Here is a 24,264-nt window from a genome sequence, read left to right on the forward strand (position 1 = left end):
AGAAAAATTATGGAAATTATTAGGAGGAATTTTTCATTTGCGCTGTTCTTCAGTCGACGACTAGGTTAATGTCATCTTTGTTTGGCTGATTTGGTCACGAGCGAGTTAACAGAAGACAATAATGTTGACGTAATTTGTTTAATTACCGTTAAAACATAAATCACTAATTGGCGTCAAGAAGGTAAAATCACCTGGAACTCCGTGTTTTGTGTCGTTTTGGATCAATACATTTAGCATGGGAACTTCGATCAAGTTCAGAATTTGTGAGAGCCATGGAACACGTCTATAGGGATATATGTTTCATGTTTGGGAACATAGGTAAGTAAGAGTTTGTACAATTTGATAACACGACATTTTGTGAAATATCTTAGCTAATTTGAACGCTTAAAAAAAGTACCAGAAACACTTACGCAAATTACTTGTCTGTTATGTGACTACAAAACCATTTTCTTTGCTTGATATCTCGGGCTTATTTGCTAAATAGTAACTGTCCCTTATCCAGGAGAAATGTGGTCATCGGTGGAAGAGAAAAAAATTCAAATCTAGCATAATATTTTATTCACCGGAGGTTTTGAAGCGCTTGGATTAGGTTTTTGTCTTTCGTAGCTAATTCTTTGTTGCAACGGTAAAGCGAGTCATTGTATCTAGTTTCAAATGTTTTAAGATAGAAATATCATTTTCTGTTTATGTTCTTTGGCAATATTGTGATTGTTTTTTTAGTCTTCCTGTATCATCCGGTATTAACATACCTTTTAATCTATTAATATGAGGTAGTTTGTACGTATTGTGTTTTCAAGGACAACGGACAAATGCCATTTCAATAGATTAGGGTTAGCATCCTGGCAATAATTAACTTTTTCCTCACCGGTCTCCCTCATCAAAAAGGAAATGCTTATCACAAAGCTAGAAAATCAAGATAAATTTTGTTAACCTCAGAAATAACTATAGAGCAGAATCAAACAAATAAATAGATTTGTTTCCTGTCTGGTTTATTAATTCCTTAACAAACTGTAGAAGTTCCTGTTTTGCAGTTTTTCTCATTAAGTCATTTTCATGCCGGCTTAAAATATATCGGCAAAGCTTAACTCGGATTGTTGATTAACTCTAGAGCCGAGTACCATGCAGTTCTGAATCCTCTATGTTTTCAAGGGAGAGTCAACTTTGAAGGGAAGACTCCCAACGATCGTTTAAAAGTGGATGTCACACTTTTGAATCAGGTTGCTACTGTGATGTCGAATCTTGCTGAGATCATGTTACCTGTTAAGTTCGGAGAAGTCTCTAGTTTTGTACCGGGTTATCCTTTGATGGGATGATCCAGATGAACAAACTCTAAAATGTGGAAGATTTCTCAAGCCAAAAACTGTCTCTTTACTGAGAATTTCAAAATTAATTGTAATGAAAACTGCTCAGCACCGACCTAGCTGTCCATCAAAGGTTCCGATAACAAAGATCATCCCTGCTGTAAGATCATCCCGTCTGTAAGTTCCTATTGGTCACAGAAACTGCTGGTCCCATAAACTGCTGGCTCATGCTTGTCGATAAACAGAAGTTATCAAATGTCCGTAAGTTGTCATGGGAACATCTATTTAATTCTGGTAGTGGTAATACAAAACGCAGACAAACTGTCTTTCTGACAGTGAATAACAAAAGAAAGTGATGAAAGCGCGAGAGTTAAAAAGCATTACTCGCTATCCCGACGTCTTCCTGTGTTTTTTTTCGTTTTATTTTTAAAGCAAGATTTCAACCTGTCTGTGATAATGTCTTATATGTTTGGTTTCTCCATTTGAATGAGATGGCCCAATATTGGCCTTTCTTTTTTTTTTTTTGATTCTGCTAGCCTTAATGACCGAAACGAATTCAAAATTCAATGAAACCTCACTGAAACTTGTTTTGCTGCATCAAAGACATTCTCCCGATGAAGCAAAAAAAAATAATGAATGACAGATTATTCATTAGGAAAAGTCACGAATTGCTCAGTTCAATTAAAATTGGTGTCATTCTCATTAGGCACATTTATCAGCTGTACCTGGCCGAAATGCGATGAAACTGATGACTCGTTTTCGTATTCCTTCGCCTGATTAGTTGATCACTCTAAACTTGCGTTTAACCAAACGACAGTCAGTGTTTCTGATCCAAACTGAGAATCTAAGGTAAGAATATAATGATTGCAATAATCGTCATTAATTTTTCTTTGTCTGACTAATTGTTGCAATCACTAGGCAAAATTGTCGAGGGGAACGTTCAGGTCTCCCTAAAGTTTCCGCTCTCATATCCTTTCATTTAGTGTTGTTATTCTCTTGTTATTTGGAAAAAAAGCATTCATTTTTAAAGCACTCAAACTACCACGCTTAAAACTCGCCATCTTCATTTTCATAAACGCGTGCAAGTACTACATCGGCTTTTGAGCTTTGCAGTTTTCGTAAATGAAAAAGTGCAGCTTCTGTAAATGAAATACTTTTTATGATTTATCCAACACGAGTTCCTTCCAGCTCAGTATTTGTTGTGCTAATGTTATGGATCACAGGTTGACTACTTTTAAAAGAATTCATGGATATACTTTATCTTACTAATGTCTTTCCTCCACCTGACTGTAACTGATAAAAAAAATTAATGTCTGCCATTTTCATCACAGTGTTTTTTGCAATTTTGACAAATCTGACGTGAATTGACAAAACTTAACTTCTTATGGCAAATACGTGATGCGCAGTATCCTGTCCAGCTGACTGTAACGGATAAAAAAATTAATGTCTGTCATTTTCACCACACTGTGTTTTTTACAGTTTCGACAAATCTGATTTCGTATGGCAAATACGTGATGTGCAGTCAGTTACAAACACAGTGTCGGTCATACGTGGGTGTTTGCGTACGCTAAGAGTGATGCTCAAGTTTTTGACTTCTTATTTATTCATCCTTCTTTACAAGTCTCCTTTGGAAAATAATTGTTAAAACTGTTGCAAAGCATGTATGTGTTGTATGTTCACTCCTTCGAAGGAAATATTTCACACCTGTCCTCGATTATATCAAGATTAATATATTTGTTGTTTATACCCCTTCAGATCTTTGGTAAATATGCCAGATTGATTTCAAAAGAACACGGAAATTTTGAACTCATAAATTGTTCCTATCAACAAGGTTCAAACTGCAAGGTCATTTCAGTTTTCCAAATGAGTTGCATGTGCAGATTTTGTCTTGTTTTTGAGTGAGAGGTGAAGATCTGTCTTGTACAAAAACTTAGGAGGCTGTCTCTCTTATTTCCACCCGGTCAATTTCGCGTCAAAAATAATTTTGCCTGAAACTCTGTCAACAGAAAGACTTTACTTAGGAAAGATCTAAATTACGTTTGGTTTGATTCAAAATAATTTTCTGACTGCGTTAGGGGCCACAGTTATTTCCCAGTCCGTACGGGGACCGTGGCAATGTCTCGAAAATTGAAAAATAGGCATATTTTGTAACATTGTAAAATATTTGATTCGCATAGTTAAGCCACCGAATTTGTATCAGATTGCTTAAAAATCTGACCCCTATAAATCGCCATCGGCCGATGGCCGTAAATAAACTTGATTTAGACGTTAAGTTTTGGGATTTGGGACCTGGTTGTCAACTCTATCCTACTCAGCCGTTAATTTTAGACCTTCATAGGCAAAAAAATGCAAAATCCCCCGTACGTGTTCGATTTTTCAAAAGTTATGACCGTTTGAATCAGCACGTGTACGAGCATTCGCGATTTCATCACCTACACCAAAATCGAACTACTGGAGAAGATTTCGTCATAAATACAACTTACCCGCTTTGCAGCCCGGCTTCATGGCTAACTTCAGTATTTTGGTAATAACCAAATTGCTGAAATCCATGACAACCTCAACAAATTGCAGGGTATTGCCTTCGAAAAGTAAGCTGCATCCATCGTGATTCGATCGTGGTATCAAAACAAATGGTCGGAATTATGGCCACATTTCGCAGTTAATTACCCATTTAATATCGCTTCCGAGGTGAATTTTTCCAGAATCAGAATATTAACTCTCCATGTCTGGAAGCTGAGGGGGAAATGAATGTTTTAGGCTTCTGAAGTGAAGAAATAATCGCTCAAATTTAGATCACGACTATTCAGTTCGATGTTGTACTGTTCTCACAAAGGTCCGCACAAAAGAGAAGACCGCTGACAGCTTGTGCCGTACCTTGTGTCGTATGATTTTGTTCTATCCCAATTTACACCTCAATGTAATATCTGGGGAGAAAATTGTGGCTGAAAAGAATAAATGCTTTGAAGCTGGAGTTTGATATGATACAATTAATAAATTAATTTCAAATGTCCTGAGCTTGCTTCTCTCTGTTCCGCGTCGATTGTGGCCGCAGACCAGCAACTTGTCAATAGCCGGAGAAATCGGCTACAAACGTGATAAAAATTTTGACACATGCTTGGTATGAACAGATGTTATAAGTGTTGCTTCTGGTAAATTTTCAATCGTTTTTATAAAAAAATATCACTGATTGCGACAAGCTGAACACACTTATCCCTGTTTTCGTTAAAAATGATTTTGACTTGAAGAGCAAGGCTCAGTACGATGACTATATCGTGTATCAGACACTGCTTGACATGTTGTCAAACTAGGTAGTATCTTTCACTGATTTAGTTCTGAATTCTAAGTGAGTAAAGCACGACAAAATTTAATGTCACAGATATCATAAGCTTTGAGTATTACACTATAACAACGTCGTCAGAACTTGATATCGGAACTAAAGGAAGTTTGTACCTGTAGACAATATTCTACACTTTCAGCAACTGTATAGGACATTGTTTACATAAGTCTACTATGAAACACACTGACAAGCCTTAATCACGTCGGACAGTTTGTCTACGAGGATCTTCTTTTTGTCTCTCAGTATTACAGGGATCTCAAAATGACTACAGATGGCTCGCAACAAATCCACATTGAATTTCTGAAGTTTGTTACTGTGGTAACGTTCACAGAGGTCATACGTGTCGTAGCAGATTGGATGCGCGACTTTGATCTCTTTGTTAACTTTGTCTACCAGATCTTGTCTCTCGGAATTCTCCTGGACGCATTGGACATCTTCCTGCTCGTCCAGTGATATCCCGATCACACTCTGATCTTTGTGTCGCATTGCTGCTAGCCGGGAGAAAAAGCTCTGAACTTGGCTCTTTGTCAGCCACTGTTCTCTAGTAAACAAACGTGCATTTCATTCATTTTACGCATTTCGCATGTCCACTGCAACTTGGGCGGGGTCTTTCTCCAAGTGTAAACCGTGCCGTTAGGTATTCTTTTACATTCTCTGAAAATCTAACACTGCGCCTCGGTTTGCTTACGGCCCATCCTGTTCGCAGAGGCGAGAGGGGCGAAGTATCCCCAGGAGAAGTGAGTGGTATACTGGAATCCGACGAACACTTGGTACCAGCGGTATCTGTTGACGAGAACTTAAGGGCCCAGTCCCTTTTGATTGCATCATACTGGCTTAACCTGCTGACTGTATGTTTTCCAGCGTCCAGGTGTAGCTCTAGTTGCGAAAACGTTTCGAACACTTCAACACACCTAAGCACAGAGCATTCAAACAATGGCGTTGTACTCTCTGTTTCCTTGCTGTCCTTTGAACGACGCTTGACCACACGCTTTTCAGGAGGATCATAAAACCCTTGAGATTCTATGGTTGGAAGGGACGTTTCACCTTGGTGCTTTATATAAATCACGTCATATGGGATGTACTTCCCTTTACCGACGCCATAACATTTCCAAACTCTCAGACCAGTATCTCCATATTCGAAGTTGTGGAAGCTACTGAAATGCTCAATCTTATTTATACAGAGAGTGTTCTTTGATTATTCGACTATGCTAACTGCAGCGTTTGTTCCCTTCACTGGGTGTTGCGTCAATGCATCTCTCATGTCCACGGCAGTTAGAACATCGTGCCCTTCGTTGCAGTAAGCGCGAATAGAGAACTTCATTGGGCAGAGGATACCATCGCAAATGTCTTTACCAGACTGCGGCTCCGAGTAGTGATAAATATGAAGTTCAACCCCAACTCCTTTTGCGACATCTCTCACAGCGGTTACTAGGGAGCTGTTATGATAGCAACCGGCTTCATCTGACCTCAGATGAACTTTCTACAGCAAAGGATTCTTGACTTTCAGCTGCTTTAGAAGATCTTCGAGAATTGACGTAACTGCATACCAGTCCTGAGTACACTGATCAAAGAGGTGAGCGTACGAGATGACTTCCGTCGTGTTAGACTGGCTTCGAGACACAACGCTACTAATGTGCCAACTTAACCCTCTTTTTCCGTACCAGTCACTTTGCTTCTCTCTATAGCGCAGCTGCAGAAACGTCATGGCCCAATCTATAACAAGAAGACACGAAGTTTGGTCAAGCTTTGCGATGATAACTTGTTTTGCACATTCCTGATTCACGGACCTCATAATGTGAGCTTTCCACTGAACAATAGCCTCCGAAGATTTCTGGATATCGTACAACAAGTAATTTTTTTGGTCCTCGCTGTAAAAAACTAAGGTTTTTTTATCCTTAACAATCTGTTGCATCTTCTGCAAAACGGAAGTAATTTCGTCGCATTGAGAGCAGAGAAGCGTGTGTTGATGTGAGCATTGTTCCTAGAAATCTGGATCGTTTGGATTGCTGAGACCAAACTTACGACAGTGGTCGGGACATTCGCTCTCATCTTCCTGGCAGTGACTCTGAAACTGGGTTTTGAGGTACCTCTTACCCTCGCTGAGGGCTCTTCGCAGTTCGTCTGCCACGTTCTTTGCGAGCCCAATCTGATCAAGTTCGCCCACTATTCGGAGGAGTTGCGCGAACCCCGCCGACCCATCAGCTGCTGTGTTATCCAAGCCGCTAAGGGCCTTCTGTTGAGAGGCTTCCCTTACCTCGAGGATGCGAAAAAGGGTTGAATTGCTCAGTGGTTCAAACTGCTCTTCGCAGAACTGAAGGTACTGCTTGACCATTGTTGACCTTGTGACTTTGCGAATGACATTTGGCATTGTGATCTTCTCGTTACTGCTGAGCCTCAGTTTCCTCGTACTAAATGACACGTCTTGATAAAAGTAGGGGCGGTTTGCGAAGTCTAAGAAATGGTCAAGCTTTACTGGTGGCAGTCGAACTCGATGACATGGGGACTTTTCGACCAAAGAACCTGGACCACATTCTCTTGCATGAGCTCTAGCGCGTCTAATTTGCCACTCGGTTAACTTTGCGTATGGCTCGTGGATTTTCTGAAGCTTCTTCACTGGATATCGATACGCATACAGGCTAAGAATTTAGGTCTTCAAGGTACTCGTCATGGCGTCGCTGTAGGCCTCCATCAACGGCACAAGGTCCATGTGGCTGGACCCTTTATCGGGTGTGAAACAGGCCTGAAATAGCTCTTGTCCAGCCTTCGGCGCTAGGGGTGGTGTGGTGAATAAAATTTAAATATAGGACAATTACCAACTTGTTATGCAGGTGTGTTTTTCTCCAAAAATAAGAACCTGTTTTAAGAATCTAAATAGCCTAAAATTTTGTTAAGTACCATTTATATAAGAACCTGTTTAGGCTAACTCCTAAAAATGTAGATTCTTACTTGCTGGTTTTTACTGTATAGACTTGTGGAGTTCTATGACTGATTCTTGAAGAGAATGCGGCAGCGATCCAAAGTTTTAACAAGACATTAAGCGCGAAACATGGCTTTAGTCTTCGCGTTTAGTCCGCAACAACTAGTTAAAGAAGAGTGTCGATACACGCCGACCGCTGAAGTTTGCAGTTATTTGCTGGAGTTATCATTAAGTTCACCAGTTTGGAGAGCGAGGAACATCTGAAATCTCACATAAAGCCAAGGTGCGGCGAGGGTAAGCTGTATTTATGACGAAATCTACTCGAGTGGTTCGATTTTAGTGTAGTTGAAAAAATCGCAAATGCTCGTACATGTGCTGATTCAAACGGTCATAACTTTTGAAAAATCGAAAATGTACCGGGGTTTTTGAATTTTTTTGCCTATAAAGGTCTAAACTTAACGACTGTGTAGGATAGAGTTGTCAACCAGGTCCCAAATCCCAAAACTTAACGTCTAAATCAAGGTTATTTTCGGCCATCGGCCGATGAAGATTTATAGGAGTCAGAATATGCTAAAATTCGCCTTTTCAGATATATTGAGAGGGCAAATTCTAACTTTCTTGGCAAACTAGAACGGTTTTTAAGCAATCTGATATAAATTCGGTGGCTTAACTATGCGAATCAAATATTTTACAATGTTACAAAATATGCCTATTTTCAATTTTCGAGACGTTGCGACGGTCCCAACAGACTGGGAAACAATTATGGCCCCTAACGCAGTCAGAAAATTATTTGGAAACAAACCAAATCTAATTTAGTTCTTTCCTAAGTAAAGTCTTTCTGTTGACAGAGTTTCAGGCAAAATTATTTTTGACGCGAAATTGACCGGGTGGGAATAAGGGAGACAGCCTCTTAAGTATTCAGATAAAACCATAGTAGGGATGCTAAATATTTGTACTAATGCGGTGACTCTTCGGCTTGATATCTGGGTTTTGATCAGTACACCTGAAATTTAATTGGCTTTGGTTTTCTTCAAGAATCGTCAGAAGTGTGAACCTTTTCACAGGAACATCTCATCTGACTTTTGTTGAAAAAATTAATGGTGTATGGTATTCGGGGAAAAGCCTCAAACCTATCTAAGATCATTCGAATGTGACTTTAATCAGATAGATATTTTCAAAGACCATTTGCCCCTCTCAACGTACACATACAGAAATTACACTCGAAACGATCACCTACTCTGAATGTCTGTCAGTTGATTGGTCAATAAATGAGATCAATTAAGCATTAAACGCTATTGTCTCCATATTGGGTCTTTTTGCTAAACGCAAAAAGGGACATCTATTCAATTCATATATGATATTTATCTATTATTTAATTTGTATTTCCTTTAGTCGAGCGTTTGAAACATGAGCCCTTGGCTCGGGAGATTGGGTGACCACTCCCCACGTAATCGACGATAAATAAAGTTCATTCAGTTCATTCAGTGAAGGCTTCAGCAAATTAATAGGGGTAGTAACTCTCGATCTAACTGCTGCAAAACACAATATTCAATCAATAATCGCAGAAAAGTAGAAACAAATAGATAAATAAATACATTGAAAAAATATGAAAAAACAAAAATTGAAAAGTAAATGGATAAATGAAAATATCGATAGAAATAGATGCAATAGAGAAAATGTGCTATGTATTTGGGAAGACTTATTTACCAACTTCATGTTGAAAACATCCAGAATTCATTAACATAGTGCGTCATAGACCCACTTTCAAAGTGATGCTCGCCGTGGTCATTTTTATTCACGAATAACGCTGTGTCTATCATTCACAACAATTTACCGCATTACAATTATAATATGCTAATACAGTGCTGTGGGTACTTTATCTTCGTAGGCCTATTGATTCCCTGCTGTGAAATGATTAATAAAGAGGGAGTAAATACAGGTCTTGTACAATTTAGCTGGCCTTTTAAATTAGAGGCTTCTTTTCTTTTGTAAAAATTGCCTCTAGAACTTACGATTTGTCATTTAGTCGGGTTTGCATGGAAATGAAAAAAAGAAAAAAAAAACAAAAAACCTCAAATTGCGTTATTTTCACGAGCGGGTCTATTAATCATTTTTTTTTTCGTAATTATTTCACAACTGCTTTGTTAAGTTTTGTTTTTTTATCGTCGAAATATAACTATGACTCTTATAGCTAAAATAAGTAATAGTAATTGATTCGAATGTCTGAGCTTTGATTACACGTGGAGGCCAGAGCGTTTTTATTCGCTCTCGCTCGCGTACAAACGAAGGAAATCCTTTTTTCTCTTATGGTTGATATTAAAGCAGAGATCTCATTGCAGTATCAGCAGATGGTCCTGAGCATGTATTGAGCATAATTACTTTGTGACATGTTTATCACGAATAACCAAAAGAAAGTGAGCGATAGTCATTGTAATGTCTAATTTCTCCTGAGTAAATAACTGCTAAAGGAAGCTTCCTCCTGGGTGATTCTTTAAAAATTAATTTTTACTCAAACAACGACTTTGAAATATCTTCAAACTGTATGGCTAAGAAACAATTTCCTTAGCAGGGTAAAAAAACATGACACGGTCGAAAGCTAAATCCATATGACTCGAAGTGTTTTTCGACTGTGAAGACAAAGGCCCAGCAGTTTAAAGGGTAGATAAGTTTAAACATCCAACGGAGAAATCGCGGATAAGCAATAGCAATACGTACTGTGCTATCCACTGGATTGAAAATCGAGTGAATAGCTATCCAATCTTTGAACAAGCGGGACCTGTAGATCAAGTGGTGCATGGAATTAAAGTGACTCATGCTCAGAAAAGAAGTCCTCAAATTAAAAGCGAGGCATCCCTGAATGTCATGGTGAATATTAGATGCGATTCTGATTCTCTCAAGGCACCCTGAAATTATACCATATAGTTATAATTTTAAAGGACTCCTTGACCAGGCGTAAAACTACTTTCGAGTTTTTATTTTACACGCTGAAGATGTTAAGTTCAAATGTACAAATCTAACATAAGAGAATGCGGTAGAATCATCCTCCTCTAAGACATTTTACACATATGGAGAGTCATAACGTACCAACCAAATTTGCATTATTTAGAATATTATGGTGTTCATTTGCAAAGTGATCAATAGCTTGTTCCCTAACTCTATCTCTATATCTCTTTGTGCCATAAGGCACACAAGGCTCTGACATTCTCTTTCCATCCACTTGGGTTTGTTGCTAAAGTTCTAACAGTCGTCCATGATTGCCACCCAGCTATTCGTCTTTCATCTTCAACCATTCTCCTCCATGTTGTTTTTGGTCGACCTAGTCTCCTTCTCCCTTCTCTCCTTCTTTCTCTCTAGGTTGTTTATTGAATACTTATTAAAATGAATTTACAAAAACATCGTTTTATAAAATTTAAACCAATTTATATTTGGATATGTAATCTGACTCCGTTCGCGTTGAGTTTACATGAACTGACATATAAGAAGTGAAACACCCATCACCGTAAACACATTAATAAGCCAGCCAACGGATGTTCACCGTTAAATAGGAAACCTGAGACAAGGCTAGCTTTGCAATTTACCCCAAAGTTTTAATTTTTTTTAAAACAAATTTGCAATCAGACACTGTAAATGAATTAAGCTATGTAAACTTGCGTTAGTGTCTATAAACGATTAAAGGTATTGTATGACGTTTGCTAACTGTAAGTCATTTGCAAAATATTCAAGAAAAATATTGGAAATTTGCCATTTTGGTTATGTCGAGTACTTTCTGTCATTTTATTTCCAACCAGCATTGTAAATGATATAACGCAATAACTCATTCCGTTGATTTGTAAACTCAACAGATTGTCAAGACAGTTTTGAAAGGTATTAACAACAACTCAACCTGCGGCTGAGCATCATCAAGGTAACATTTTTTTCTCTAAATATCATGTCTCTACAGAAAATGAATAGTTCTAGATTAGGGAGATTTTTGAAAATGAAGTTTACGCTTGCGTGGAGATTTTGCGGGCTGCAAGCAGTGAGCAAAATGTTTACTCATAATTAATAACAGTACTAGGACCGAGTGGAGTCCCATTCAGACGGAATATGCGGCTTAGTGAAAATCAAAGCAGGTAATCCACCGATCACATTTGAGAAAATTGTAATGGTTATGAATAACAATCAGATAATAATAATAGTTACTCCTGATTTCAACTCGTTACTGTAAGCGTCACCCTTCACACTTATAACTATCAACGGTTATTCTCCGTAGTGGAGATTAATCATGGTGGATATATATCTTATTAACCAAGCGCGAGGGCCGTACTGGGAGAATATCGGCCCGAGGTCTTGAGAGTACGGACCGAGCGCAGCGAGGTCCGTACAAAAAAGACCGAGGGCCGATATTCTTCCAGTACGGTCTCGAGCAAGCTTGGTTAATAACAGATTTATTAAACGACTGAAGTTCAAAGGGACACAAGTGCGGTATCATTGGGGACCATACGGGACAGTGCCCGGTCCAATACTGAGAGAATATTAACCGGCTATAGAGCATTTTGATTGGTTGATTTTAGTTATTGGCCCTCTGACTGCCCGAGTCGTGTAATAAATATATGCGGTACTCCACATGACCAGGTCCTCAATGGCGGAGAGTTGTTCGTTAAACCTTTTAGCTGGTTAACTTGAGGCATTTTTACCCTACAAAAAAAAAAGAGAAAAAGCTTTTTCACATTCTCAGTTTCTTCTACGGGCCAATTACAAGAGTCGTCATATTCCACGTCCAGAATTAAAAGGTAGATGTGGAAATGTTCCTCGTTTGCATTACAAAGGCATGTTTTAAACAGTCAATGGGGTTTCATTTAACAATAATCAATGATAAACATAGGTTTACTAAATCTGAGAAAGCAGAAATGTGGCTTCAGTTCTGAGTAGTCACATATTCCTGATTCCTCATTTTTTCATAAAAAACTGGTCAGTGAACATCTCACTAGAAAGTCAATTGCGGCATCTTTGAAGCTGGAAGAAATAATTGATTGACATTTTCAGTTCTATTATACTTTGTTACGGGAATAGTTATTACATTAGACGGGAACTCAAATTACTTTCGCCAGATGTTTGCTCTCGATACTATAGATCATCATATTGTTGTGTGGTTGTTGTCTGACAAGTCGTCGACAAGTTATATCTATATGCTTCTGAATGTAATAAAAATGGCGCAGAGCATTGTAAAAAGTTTGAAAACAAACAAGTCTTGAAACTTATATACGTGAAAGTGGGCCGTCGCCTCGGGCTAATAGGGAGTTTAAGCAAATCACTACGGTTGGCGCTGCTACGGCTATCGTGGTTGACGAGGCTTGGGGAGAGTACGTCGCCCAAGCCCGCCAAAATTCAACTTTAAGCAACGCGAACTACAAACCTAGTACGGCTGAGAAGTTAAAACCAATAAATTAAGCGTCTTCGCGGTAGTTTTTGCACGTCTAAAAACTCAAAATGACTTCGTTCAAAGGGACGAAGGATTCCAACGTTTGGAAAAAAAAATTTTAAGCGATCCTGTGCACAGTGAATGAGTGAATTAAAATATTTAAGCTTACGTGTTGCAAAATTGCCATTTTGGAGCTTATAAACACCAAAGCAAAGTTTCTACACGGTCCCTCATAACCCTCGTCATTCCTCGGCTTCAGCTATTTGAATTTCAAGTAGTCTTTGAGGTTTGAAAAGGAAAAGTTAGACTTTCTACTTACGCATTTCTCCTTCCGTTCGCTGCGTTCTCCATGTGCACACTGCTTCGATCCTTCGACAAACCCGGCTGCAAAAATAAAGGCAGATTCACTCGGTAAGGGACAGCAAGCTTGATAAATATTCCCGATAAGCTATTTTTAAAGATGTTAAGTGTATTTCAATAGTTAAAATTGCTCAGGAGAATGTATAAAGCGAAGAAAGAAGCGAGATAAGTTCACGTACCACAGACTACGCCGAAACCTTCCCACTCGCGTAGAAGGATTTCCCGCTACGGCTGGATGGGAACCACTGACATGCGCAATGACTCGTTTCTGGACAATTTCACTTCCGGTAGCCGTAGCAGCGCCAGCCGAAGGGATTTGCTTAAACTTCCTAAATAGGATCTTAGGGGAACCGCTATCGTGACAAGAGGATGACATGGCGAAACAAAAGATGCAATTACCAGAACGATACCTCTGCTAGTGAGTTTTCAACCCAGTTTTGTGTTTTTCAAACGTCAAATGCCGAAAAACAAATAAAATTGCCAAATTTTGTGATGTCTAAGAACGGGAATCCCAGCAAGAAATCATTTTCTCTTTTTACTTGAAACTGAATCGCTGTCATTAAATGTGATGCTGAAAAAAAAGTCCAGCGTCGGCGCGAGAAGCAAATCGGCATCAGTGAGCCAAAATGTAAGTTTGTTTTTGCGTCGTTGCTGTCCTCATTTCATTACTATCCGAGCAAGCACTCTTTACTTTAGGGCTTCTCAGTGTATAGTTGACTTAAGCAGGGCGCAGATATATCTGTCCAGGTAAAATTTGAAACGAAATAAAAGGGAGTTTCTGAACGATTATTTTTCCCGTTTTTTAGACCACTGTAGGTGCCTTAAGAGTTGGACAAGGAGACTCTGTGTAATTTGCGTTGAAATCACTCAAAGCGTAGCTAATAGTTTTCATTTTCATAAAAGTGATATTTCATAGAAGTGATGTCCATATGTCGACATATTAAAAACCACAGATACGACTTTGTCATTTCAGTCAGCCTAAAGGCAAATAGATATAAATAGAGGCATATAAATGGCGGATGGAGAGTAATAAATGGAAGTGTATACTAACTGTAAGGTAACAGAAAAGATTCTTTAGCATCACGGGGATGTCCAAATGTCGGCACATACGACTTTCTCATCTCAGTTAGCCTGAAGGCAAATTAACTGGAGGGCAAAAGCAAAGAATCGTTGGCCTAGTGATATCTAAAGGTCGGTATATTACAAAAGTACACAGTAACTGGAGGGAAAATTAAGAAAGAAACGTTAGCCCTAGTGAGATAACCTCTCAGCATTTATTTTATCCCTAGCTCTTATGTTGTTTCATCGATCCACAGTGCGAATTCATGAGCCTAGACCTAGAACTGATTACTTCTAGTTAAGCAGTGGCGATTGTCTTTTGTTTATACAGGATCCACTCTTTGTAATATCTTAAAAACCTCTCCAACTGCGTTTCATCATTTAGTCGTTTGTAATGGATATGCCTCATCAGGCGAAGATGTTGCGGTTTGCAGCGATGATGGTTTGGCTTACTTTTGCCACATGCAGTGGTAAGGAAGTTTAATGCATTTTAGACCTCAAAAAAGTTATCGTTATTGTGAAATATCGACATGGGAAGGTAACTATAAATCATAGAAGGGTAGAGAGATAACTTTCCAGTTGGGAAGGGTAGGAGTTGGACTAACATAACATCATACTGGCCTTTGGGATCAGTGCCTGGTTATCAAAAATTCCGAGCTTTTATCACTTCTATAGAGGGGGGATGTCAGTTCCCCCCACGCTCTGCCCCCTACCTCGTCCGTAAGCTTGGAAAGATTGTTTACGCATACGAACGTGTTAATTGATAAGTTGATATTTAATCTTGGCTAAACAGGGCCCAACCTTTAACAATATCTTCCTTTAAGGATAAAATCAGGCACATGATTCTTTATTTTAAAAAAATCATGGCAGCATAACAAACTCATGTTTTTTGGAGAATCATAAGTGAAAAAAACTTTTTACTAATTAGTTAGTCACAGAAAACCCTTAGAGTTTCTCCAATTGCAATAGCTGTAGGGATGAAATGGTTGAATACCTTTTAATGTTTACTCAGCATCTCTTTTGACGATTTGCCCTACGATGCTGTCAACAATCACGTGCTACAACGATACCAGGATTTTCATCGAGTCTGTAATATATGGAAGAACTGATAACTTTACATGCCCACCGACATCACCGTGCGATTCAACCATTGATCTGAGCTGGACAGTCACACCATTCTGCCAAGGAAAGAGCTCTTGTGTTATAAACGGATCGTATGATGGCCTGGAAAAACCGTGCGACACAAACTATTTCAACATTTCTTACAGCTGCAAGGATAGTGAGTCTGAAAAAATGATTCAATCTAGGCAGTCTTTTGTGTCTATTTTTTTACAAATTTTATGTTTTGTTAACATAGCCATCTCCAATCAATCGGCTTTTCATGGAACATGTTTCATTTTCATTGTAAGCAACAGGAAAACATTTAAAACGAGTTTTACCAATCATCCTCAAGTCGATGTACACGTGCAAAAATTGCTCATTGAGACAGTAGCAGCGAAAAATTTTGGGAAAAAATACGCTTGACTAGTGTTTAAATGATTTGTTTGTTTTTAAATTGATACGAACTTAACCCTATTTGTTGCAGTTAACGTGACTGAAATAAAAGAAAATGACATCGGCAACTTTGTTTGCCCAAAAGGGAAAGTATTTGTCCTTCACAAATTGGAATGGCTTGGAATTGAATATATTCTTAAAAGTCGCAATTTATCAGCACCAAACAGTACCATTTTCCTCATTGCACCTTCAACAAGTAACTTGAGCATGATGTGGTCTACCAGTACAACCAACAGGACAGTGTTACAGCCAAGAACAGTGTTACAGACAGGAGCACTCGCTGGCAGACCACTACTGGCATCAGGATCTCACATATCGTCGACTGCGTTTGTTACTCAAACGACGACAGCTAGCAGTCCTAGTTGGTTTACCACGAAGGTCAATTATCCTTCAGCTTTAGGATCAGAATCTTTGGCAGCATCGCCAGAACCATCGTCACCATCACTACAATCTGTAATGACCTCACGAGGCGTGTCTGCTGCATCATTAGAGGCAAAGGCTACCATAATGGGTGAGAGATCTTTGTCTACATCGTCATTACCAATAGTAGTAGCACCAGTGACCACACCGTCTTTGTTATCATCCACCCTACCAAATCCAGCGGTGCTACCGTTTATGAATTCATCTACGACAAAGACTACGTTCTTCCCCCGATGGTCCACAGAAGTACGAATCACAACACCGTCATTGCTTTTACAAACCTCACCAAGTGAAAATTTTCTGTCCTTGGCATCTTCATTTTCAACTACAGCAACAACCATCGCTCAACCGTCCATAACGTTATTTTCAACAACACAGAATAAGACATTCCTGCCAACGTTATCTGCAACGATGGCCTCTAACGTTTCAGTGTTCGTGTTTAACTCCTCTAGCTCCATTATCCCGGAGCAAAAAAAGTATGAATATTATTACATCACTCAGGAGATCATGCCTAAGAAAGTACACAATGCCAAATTATTCAACTGCCGTGGCAAGATGGAATGCTATTTTAACGTTACAAGGAAGAAATTTATGGACCCATATCCAGAGAACATTACCAAGTTACGACTTTCTATCAAACACAGCTGTCAAGCTGGTAAGTATCCGTAAAAATTGCTTAACCTGAACAGTTCTTATAAGTCATTCTATTTGACTGTGCGAACGGCTGTTAGACTTCAAAGGGATGACCACAACCGTGTCCCATCATCGAGGAACTTTGATGCCATGTCATTGTGACCTCGAAAGTACAGCCCAACTATATGACTGTAGCTCTAACATGGCAAAAAAGCTTGAACGAAACATCTTTTAAACGGTATTAAATAAAATTTTCTGTAGCTTATTAATGTTCCGACACGTTAGAGCGAGCAACAATGAAAGATTTCAAACGCACTAAACAGCTTTAGTGGGTTTCAAAGGGGAGTCCAAGAAAATATTTTCAACCCCGAATATCTCAAGATTTCCATCGTCTCAAACCTACATGGATTAGAAATAAAAAAGAGGCAAGGGATCTCAGTATATGACAATTACTTCACCCCTTATATTTCGAAGCTGCCGGTATCTCTAACCATGTCTGCATGCCTAGCCTTGTGAAAATATTCGAATGGAAGGGTTTTTTTTACCGTGAACCTGGAGACAAAAATCTGACTGGACGTTCCTCTTTAAATGGCACTGATCAACGAAGTTACTCTATTCACCAAACATGTTTGTTGTGACTGAACCATAGTACCTCTTCAATATCTATTGATCTTAGCTGACAGTGGCTATCTCCAATGGGAAGGCTGGAGTGCGTGCCCTGACGTGTGCGGTATAAGGTACCATCAAGTCAGGAGGAGGATTTGTCAAAATCCTGCCACTACTATAGGAGGTGGTGATTGCTCCGGTTGGAAATCAGAAACTCGGGAGTCAGGATGTTACAAAGAGTGTCTTGGTACGTGTTTATGTTGTTTTGTTCGACACTATGCAGTGTAAGCTACCCTCCATCACAAACCAAACCTGACTAGCCAAAATCCTAACCACTGGGTCATGACAATTGAGCGGTAGTATCGTTACGATAGAGATCTAGATTGATCGGTAGGCACATACACAAATTTTAAGTAGACGTCACCATGTTAATCTACGTTTTTTTTAGAGCGCAATTCTACAACCTGCGAATTTTTGACAGCCAACTTATCTTGTCCAAACGGTACATTCATCAACATTAACAGCATATTCTACGGCCGTGAACAAGAGAACGCTGGCATTTGCGGCAGCAGTGGCCTTTCAGATGATGCATGCGTACCCCCGAATGACATGGCTGGCCATAACAGAGCGCAGGTCTATGAAAGATGTCAGATGAGATCTAATTGTACAATAGAGGTTTCTAATGACACTTTCCTCGATCCATGCCCTGGCTTCAGAAAGCAATTGAAGATCCAGTACGCGTGTAGTCCTAGTAAGACAATAGTTCTACATTTTCGTTTTGATCTCTTTCATAGATGGCTAACATGATTATTGATGATCATTTTATTTGCATGGAAATTGGCCCTCTTAACCTCGGTTTTGATTGAAATATTGAGGCAGAAAGGCTTATATACATAAATACATAAGGTTTCTAGTTGGAGTACGGTTATATATGAAAAGGCACTTTAACCAATCAAAAAATGTGTTACATTTGGTTCATTAAATATTTATATCTGTCGAAGCCAATGACTGTATCGTAATGAAGTCATGTTTCTGTTTTTGAGAACTTTTATCACATGATGACCTAACTGTCGCTGAGCATTTGCGGTAAAAATCGTGTTTCTAATACCGAACGAACCCTAGATAAGTGTCTTGAAAAGACTTTATCACATTGTTAATTGCTCAAGACGAACCCTTAAAAGTGGCAAATGTTCGTGCCGTATAAATTAATCTCCTGTCATAGGCTTTTCAAACAAAATTCAGGGAAAGTCTAGAGGATGGACGTTGCAAGCCGAATTGACACGGTGTAAGTATCCCACTAGACACTATACCAAAAATCAAAATTATAATTTGAAATGAAGTAGAATTTCGAGATTTGGCAATCTTCAGGAAACGCACTATATTCCCTCCTTGGATAGGTAATAACTTGATATTCATGTGTCAATGTCTCTCTCTTTGCAGTATTTGAAAGAACATTTTGCGACGCAGACAAAGCTTTATTAAGCTGCCCCTTAGGAATGCGAGTTGTTTTTCACTACACGCCCTTCTATGGTCAAATGAACAAGTCAGAATCTTGTCCTGCAACAGAAACAGGATCGTGCAGCTCTGATCTGAAATATGACGTCATGAATCAATTCTGCGGTGATGTAAACAAATGCGATATCCCGAAGATATCATACGATGAATTAGATTTGGAACAATGCCAAGACACCAGTAATTATCTCACGATTCATCACAGCTGTCAGAAAGGTTGGTGCTCTTCTCCGAAAGCCGGTGTTTTGAAGGTTGGCAATTTACTTCCGTTTCCCTTTGGGATTGGCTTTTCAAGCGAGCAATACGTTCCCACAGTTTTCTTAACCTCATCTCGATCCGTAGATACGCATAGAACGCATTGACTAAGACAGATGGTAAACTCCAAGCCCGGTTGGGAAATAGAGTGGGACGTAAAGAAGAAGCTTGACAAATACCCAGCTATCCTGGTCCCATATTTGGCCAAAACTTGCATGTGCTTCCTCTTTATGTATCCTTAACTTCAGCTTCATATAACAAGCCTCTAATAATCTCCGCCTCATACACACTGAGCTATTGCATCATGAATGTTCAATTTTTGTTTATTGTCTTTTTCTCCCGTATAAAACATCCTTCACGTACTTTTCAAAAAATATACCTTTTCCCAAGGATAATTTAGCGATATTCTGATAACGCTTTAGTTTTTTAAAATAGCACTCGTTTTCAGTGATGCATCCAGTCAAGCAAGTAGTGGACCTGAGAGTACAGTATGTGTCACGTGGGAGAAAAGATAAGTAAGGCCACAAATAGGCCATTGAAGAAACGTGAGAGGACTGGGAAAGAGTGTGGTTGTTTTCCGTTTGTTTGAAAAACTAAGATATTCAAATGAAAGATCAACTAAATTTGAGAGTCTTAAGCAAGAATAGAAGTATTTAGAGGAGGAAAATGGCAAAATTACAGCTTTTCAAAGATCACCTAAAATGGAGAGTTTGTATGGATTGGGTAGACAGAGCAAAAAATTTTAAGGGTATGTATAGAATTTTTGCAACTTTAGCAAGGCTCCAATTTGGACACTTTTCCGCTGAAAACTCTCAAACTTGGCTGGGTAGCTTTTCATTCAGTAACATTTCAGTTGAAATGTTTAGATTTTCAATGTAACCAATATAAGAAACTCGTCCCAGTCCTCTCATGTTTCTGCAATGGCCTATGAAGAAGCGAAAATTAATTGACTGGAATGTTTTCTTCTTTCCAAGTGGAAGTCATCTATACTGCTTGGGGTCCCTGGGGTCCATGCGAAACCTGTGGTCTCACCGCTCGTCGAATAAGAAAACGTCAATGTGTTAATCCTGGTATAGAGTATTTTGCACCTCCGTGGGGCTGCAGAGACTCGTCAAGCTTAGCACAGCAGAAGCACTGTTACCATAGCTGTGGAGGTGAGAACAGGTCTTTTTCTATATAAAGTTCATAAGTTCCACAGTATCAGTTTCAAAAACCCTTTGAGCCCACTAAGTAGGGGGTAAGCCTCTATTACTGTTGCGGCGATAGAGTATGTAGAGTTCCCACTGTACTTCACCCAGACTTGCCATTCCCTACTTTGTGAAATTGGACTTAGCAGCCCAGGGTCCGGTGTAGATCCGAGCTTAACACCCCATGCTGCCCAGCAGGAAGGAAGGTGGCCTAACCTAAGCTCCTTAGTAAGGAATGCTATAAACACAGCGGTCAAACAGTGCGCATGCACAAGGCTTGAAAATGATGAGAGGGATTTACGAACACGTGGCTAGCCTAAGGTAGGGAAGAAAATATAAAATTCTTAACTATTTTGATGCGTAAGATAAATGAAAGAAGGATTTGATATCCCAACTGTTTTTATCGCGGACGCTTCGTTTCGGTGATGAATGCAAATGACAGAACATTTCTTCTACCCTTGCTGCAAAGTCTACTGTCCGCTGTAAACATAGACCTGCGATCGTCACAAATATCTTGTGTGGCTATGGTACTTCCCTTTTTTCATCCTTTCCCTCGGTGTTTACCGGTAACTCCACCATGGACACAACGAAGAATATCTACCACTAGCGCGGCCAAGCTTTCGGAGGACGACTTCATCTCTCTGCCGTGCAAAGTGTAAAAGAAGTACGAGAGTAAACTAGCACAAGTCTAGAATAATAATGTGTATAAGTTTCTAGTATTAGGCCTTAGAAACTTCGAACTTTCCTTAGAAAGTGCGAAAAACTACGTCTCACTTAGATTTTCCATGTTTACAAAAGCAAATTATCCATCTAGGTGCGCAAGTGCAATCATTTGACTGCTGTGTTGATACTGTAAAGCAATTGATTACCGCTGATCAAATGTCTTTACTTTTGTATGCGGTATGCTTACATGTCAAAATAGGTATAAGGACTGCCATTGGCTGATTCTCACGGGTTATTGTCTCAGCATTCATGGTCACATTGCTTCTTTTGTACTACTTTATTCTAGTACTAAGATTATGGTTTTATATCCAACGATATGCTTATGTTGGACATAAAATTGCACTGACCTTGGTATCCGTAGCTTTCATTGAAGAACATCCTAAATTAGAGGGACTCCAGCCCCTAAGGCTGTCATTTGAAACAAGGTTCATGCCTGTATGATAAAGATGAGAGAGACTTTTATCGTTGCTTAACAGAAATAGGGAAAAGAATTTTATTGTGACTTGAAGTTCTTGTATAGTTCTAATCATAGATGTTATTTATCTGTAGATAAAAATGTGAGCCTTGATGATGGACAAAATACCACAATTGTGTGTCCTAAGGACAAAGATTACTACACTGTGATCGAGATACGTTCAGTCTTCTATGGGAACGGCATTTGTCCATCAAACAACGGTAGCAAGGTTGCTGTCATGAAAAGATGTCAGGGACGAAGCCAATGCTACCTCGAAGCCTCAGCAGACATATTTAACGATTCTTGTCCAGGGTTAAAAAAATATCTGAATGTAACGTACAGATGCCAGTCAAGTAAGTGCAGTAGTAAGTAAATAGAGAGCCATATTTGCAGTATTTGGTCAAAATAAATGAAAAGTTTTGGCGTTCTATCATTTATATTAAGAGTCACGGAGAGTATAAAGGGATTACTTCATTTTAGAGTACGTGGCATTTTGAACCAGTTTTTAGAACACATTTAGTTAGGATAGGTCTACACCCGAAAAAATAGGATCATACGAAGATGTGTATTTGGATTTTCCCATACTCGAGCATCAGTGGTTTCAAATCGTAGCCTTAACTCGAATAGGATTTACAGATTCATTATTTAAGTAGCTATTAGCCGTGCGTCTTTTACAAACGAGCTCTTCAAGACATAACTTGGAAGCTGGCTAACGTTGTTATCCTTACCTCCTACAAGTAAGCCGGCTTTCAAGGTAAATTACTTATAATCAATAAAATAGACACATCAACAGTTATCAATAGTATCGGTTTCTCGTTTTGTCGTACTTTAGAGGGCGAGGTTACTAATCCTGTCGTTTTGTAGTACTTTAGAGGGCGAGGTTACTAATCCTGTCGTTTTGGAGTACTTCAGATGGCGAGGTTACTAATCCTGTCGTTTTGTAGTACTTTAGAGGGCGAAGTTACTAATCGTGTCATTTTGGAGTACTTCAGAGGGCGAGGTTACTAATCCTGTCGTTTTGTAGTACTTTAGAGGCGAGGTTACTAATCCTGTCGTTTTGAGTACTTCAGAGGGCGAGGTTACTAATCCTGTTATTTTGTAGTACTTTAGAGGGCGAGGTTACTAATCCTGTCGTTTTGAGTACTTCAGAGGGCGAGGTTACTAATCCTGTCCTTTTGTAGTACTTTAGAGGGCGAGGTTACTAATCCTGTTGATGGTCACGTGGTGCGTTTGTCGGAGGATGAGGAGGAGGAGGAGGAGGATAACAAAATGGCTATTTTTCGTTTGAAATCTTTCCTGAAAAATGCCTTTATTTGCGTAAATATATAGGCGTTTTGGACTAAATATTACGTTCTTTATATTCTGTTTATTTTTACTCCCATAGTTTATAGAATGGAACAGTCTGAGTCTTATGCAATGGCTCCAACTAATCTTAGATGCTATGACAACATGGTCATTATAACGCATGCAGTTTCGTGGAATTATAATGGGTACTGCAATTATGATCAAAGCGCAATGACAATCATTCAGAACCTTTGCGATGGAAGAAAGTCGTGCGTTGTGAAGAATAAAAGATATCTGCTGGGAGGTTCCTGTGAATATTCCCTAACATTTGTAATGTATTACAGCTGCCAGACAGGTACGTCAAGAAATTAGATATGTTCTATTCTATAATGTTAACGCAAACTACCCTGGAATGAAGCCGGGTACTGAATTGGAGATGCGTCGCGCTGATGGTCAGCATGTGCGGGCTCAAGCTCTGGTCAGGTCGCTATACTGTGCTGTTGGGCAAGACATTTTGCTCTCAAGGAGCCTCTCTCCACCGAAGAGGATAAATGAGTGTTCTGAAAATGTCAAGGAATCCTAACGAGAACACTGATGGGTTATAACTGGAGATAAATTAGCATCCCCTAAAATCGTAAACGCAATGATTCTCGTTACTCAACTATGTGGAAACTGAGATACGCTCTGGTTGTGTGAGTAACTTTTCTCGTTGGCAGACTCACTTATCTACTCGGTTGAGATGGTTGCGTAAGTTTCTTAGACCAATCAGAGCGTATAATAAGCTATAACAATAATGCAATCGAGGATAACTTTTAAATTTCGTTCTCTATCTCCTTTTTTCCTTTGAATCAACTGCAGCATATGGAGGTTTGGACACAGAATGGTCTGCTTGGAGTAATTGCACAGAATGTGGTCACACACCTGTCAGGAGAAGAATAAAGCCATGTCTCAGTCCTGTTTCTAAGAATAGGGGAGCCCATTGTCCTTTGATTGAGCAGATTGTACCTTGTAACTTCCCATGCCCGGGTAAGTGAAGGGAAAAATTAATGTTCTTCTTGTTATACTAAATATCAAACTGCAAGAAACTTGAGGTACGTTTAGGAAATTACTTTCTGTTTTACTAACTTTCACAATATTTTCCAATTTAGCATCGCTCCTTTTGCATCTTCACTTACAGCCGTCAAGTACTTAAATACCAACGTCTAGTTTGCTCCTGATCAAGATATAGGCTCCAGTTCGCTATGGCTCGTTTCATCACTTA

At 39.2% G+C, this 24,264-nt stretch overlaps 1 protein-coding gene across 1 annotated transcript in view; it reads left to right on the plus strand.

Annotated features, from left to right (window-relative positions):
* Positions 1–1,981: 1,981 nt before the first annotated feature.
* LOC111321092 (polycystin family receptor for egg jelly) overlaps positions 1,982–24,264 on the plus strand; it is a 37,136-nt gene continuing 14,853 nt past the window's right edge. The window contains exons 1-12 of the mRNA XM_088754220.1: positions 1,982–2,150; positions 11,398–11,459; positions 14,761–14,845; positions 15,388–15,654; positions 15,961–17,004; positions 17,659–17,835; positions 18,037–18,339; positions 19,029–19,316; positions 20,330–20,509; positions 21,815–22,072; positions 23,104–23,358; positions 23,862–24,029. Coding sequence (XP_088610346.1) covers positions 14,770–14,845; positions 15,388–15,654; positions 15,961–17,004; positions 17,659–17,835; positions 18,037–18,339; positions 19,029–19,316; positions 20,330–20,509; positions 21,815–22,072; positions 23,104–23,358; positions 23,862–24,029 — 3,016 coding nt within the window. The 5' untranslated portion in view covers positions 1,982–2,150; positions 11,398–11,459; positions 14,761–14,769. The remainder of the gene's footprint in view (positions 2,151–11,397; positions 11,460–14,760; positions 14,846–15,387; positions 15,655–15,960; positions 17,005–17,658; positions 17,836–18,036; positions 18,340–19,028; positions 19,317–20,329; positions 20,510–21,814; positions 22,073–23,103; positions 23,359–23,861; positions 24,030–24,264) is intronic.

The sequence above is a fragment of the Stylophora pistillata genome, chromosome 3 (genome assembly GCF_964205215.1).
Source record: "Stylophora pistillata chromosome 3, jaStyPist1.2, whole genome shotgun sequence".
Classification (NCBI taxonomy): Eukaryota; Metazoa; Cnidaria; class Anthozoa; order Scleractinia; family Pocilloporidae; genus Stylophora; species Stylophora pistillata.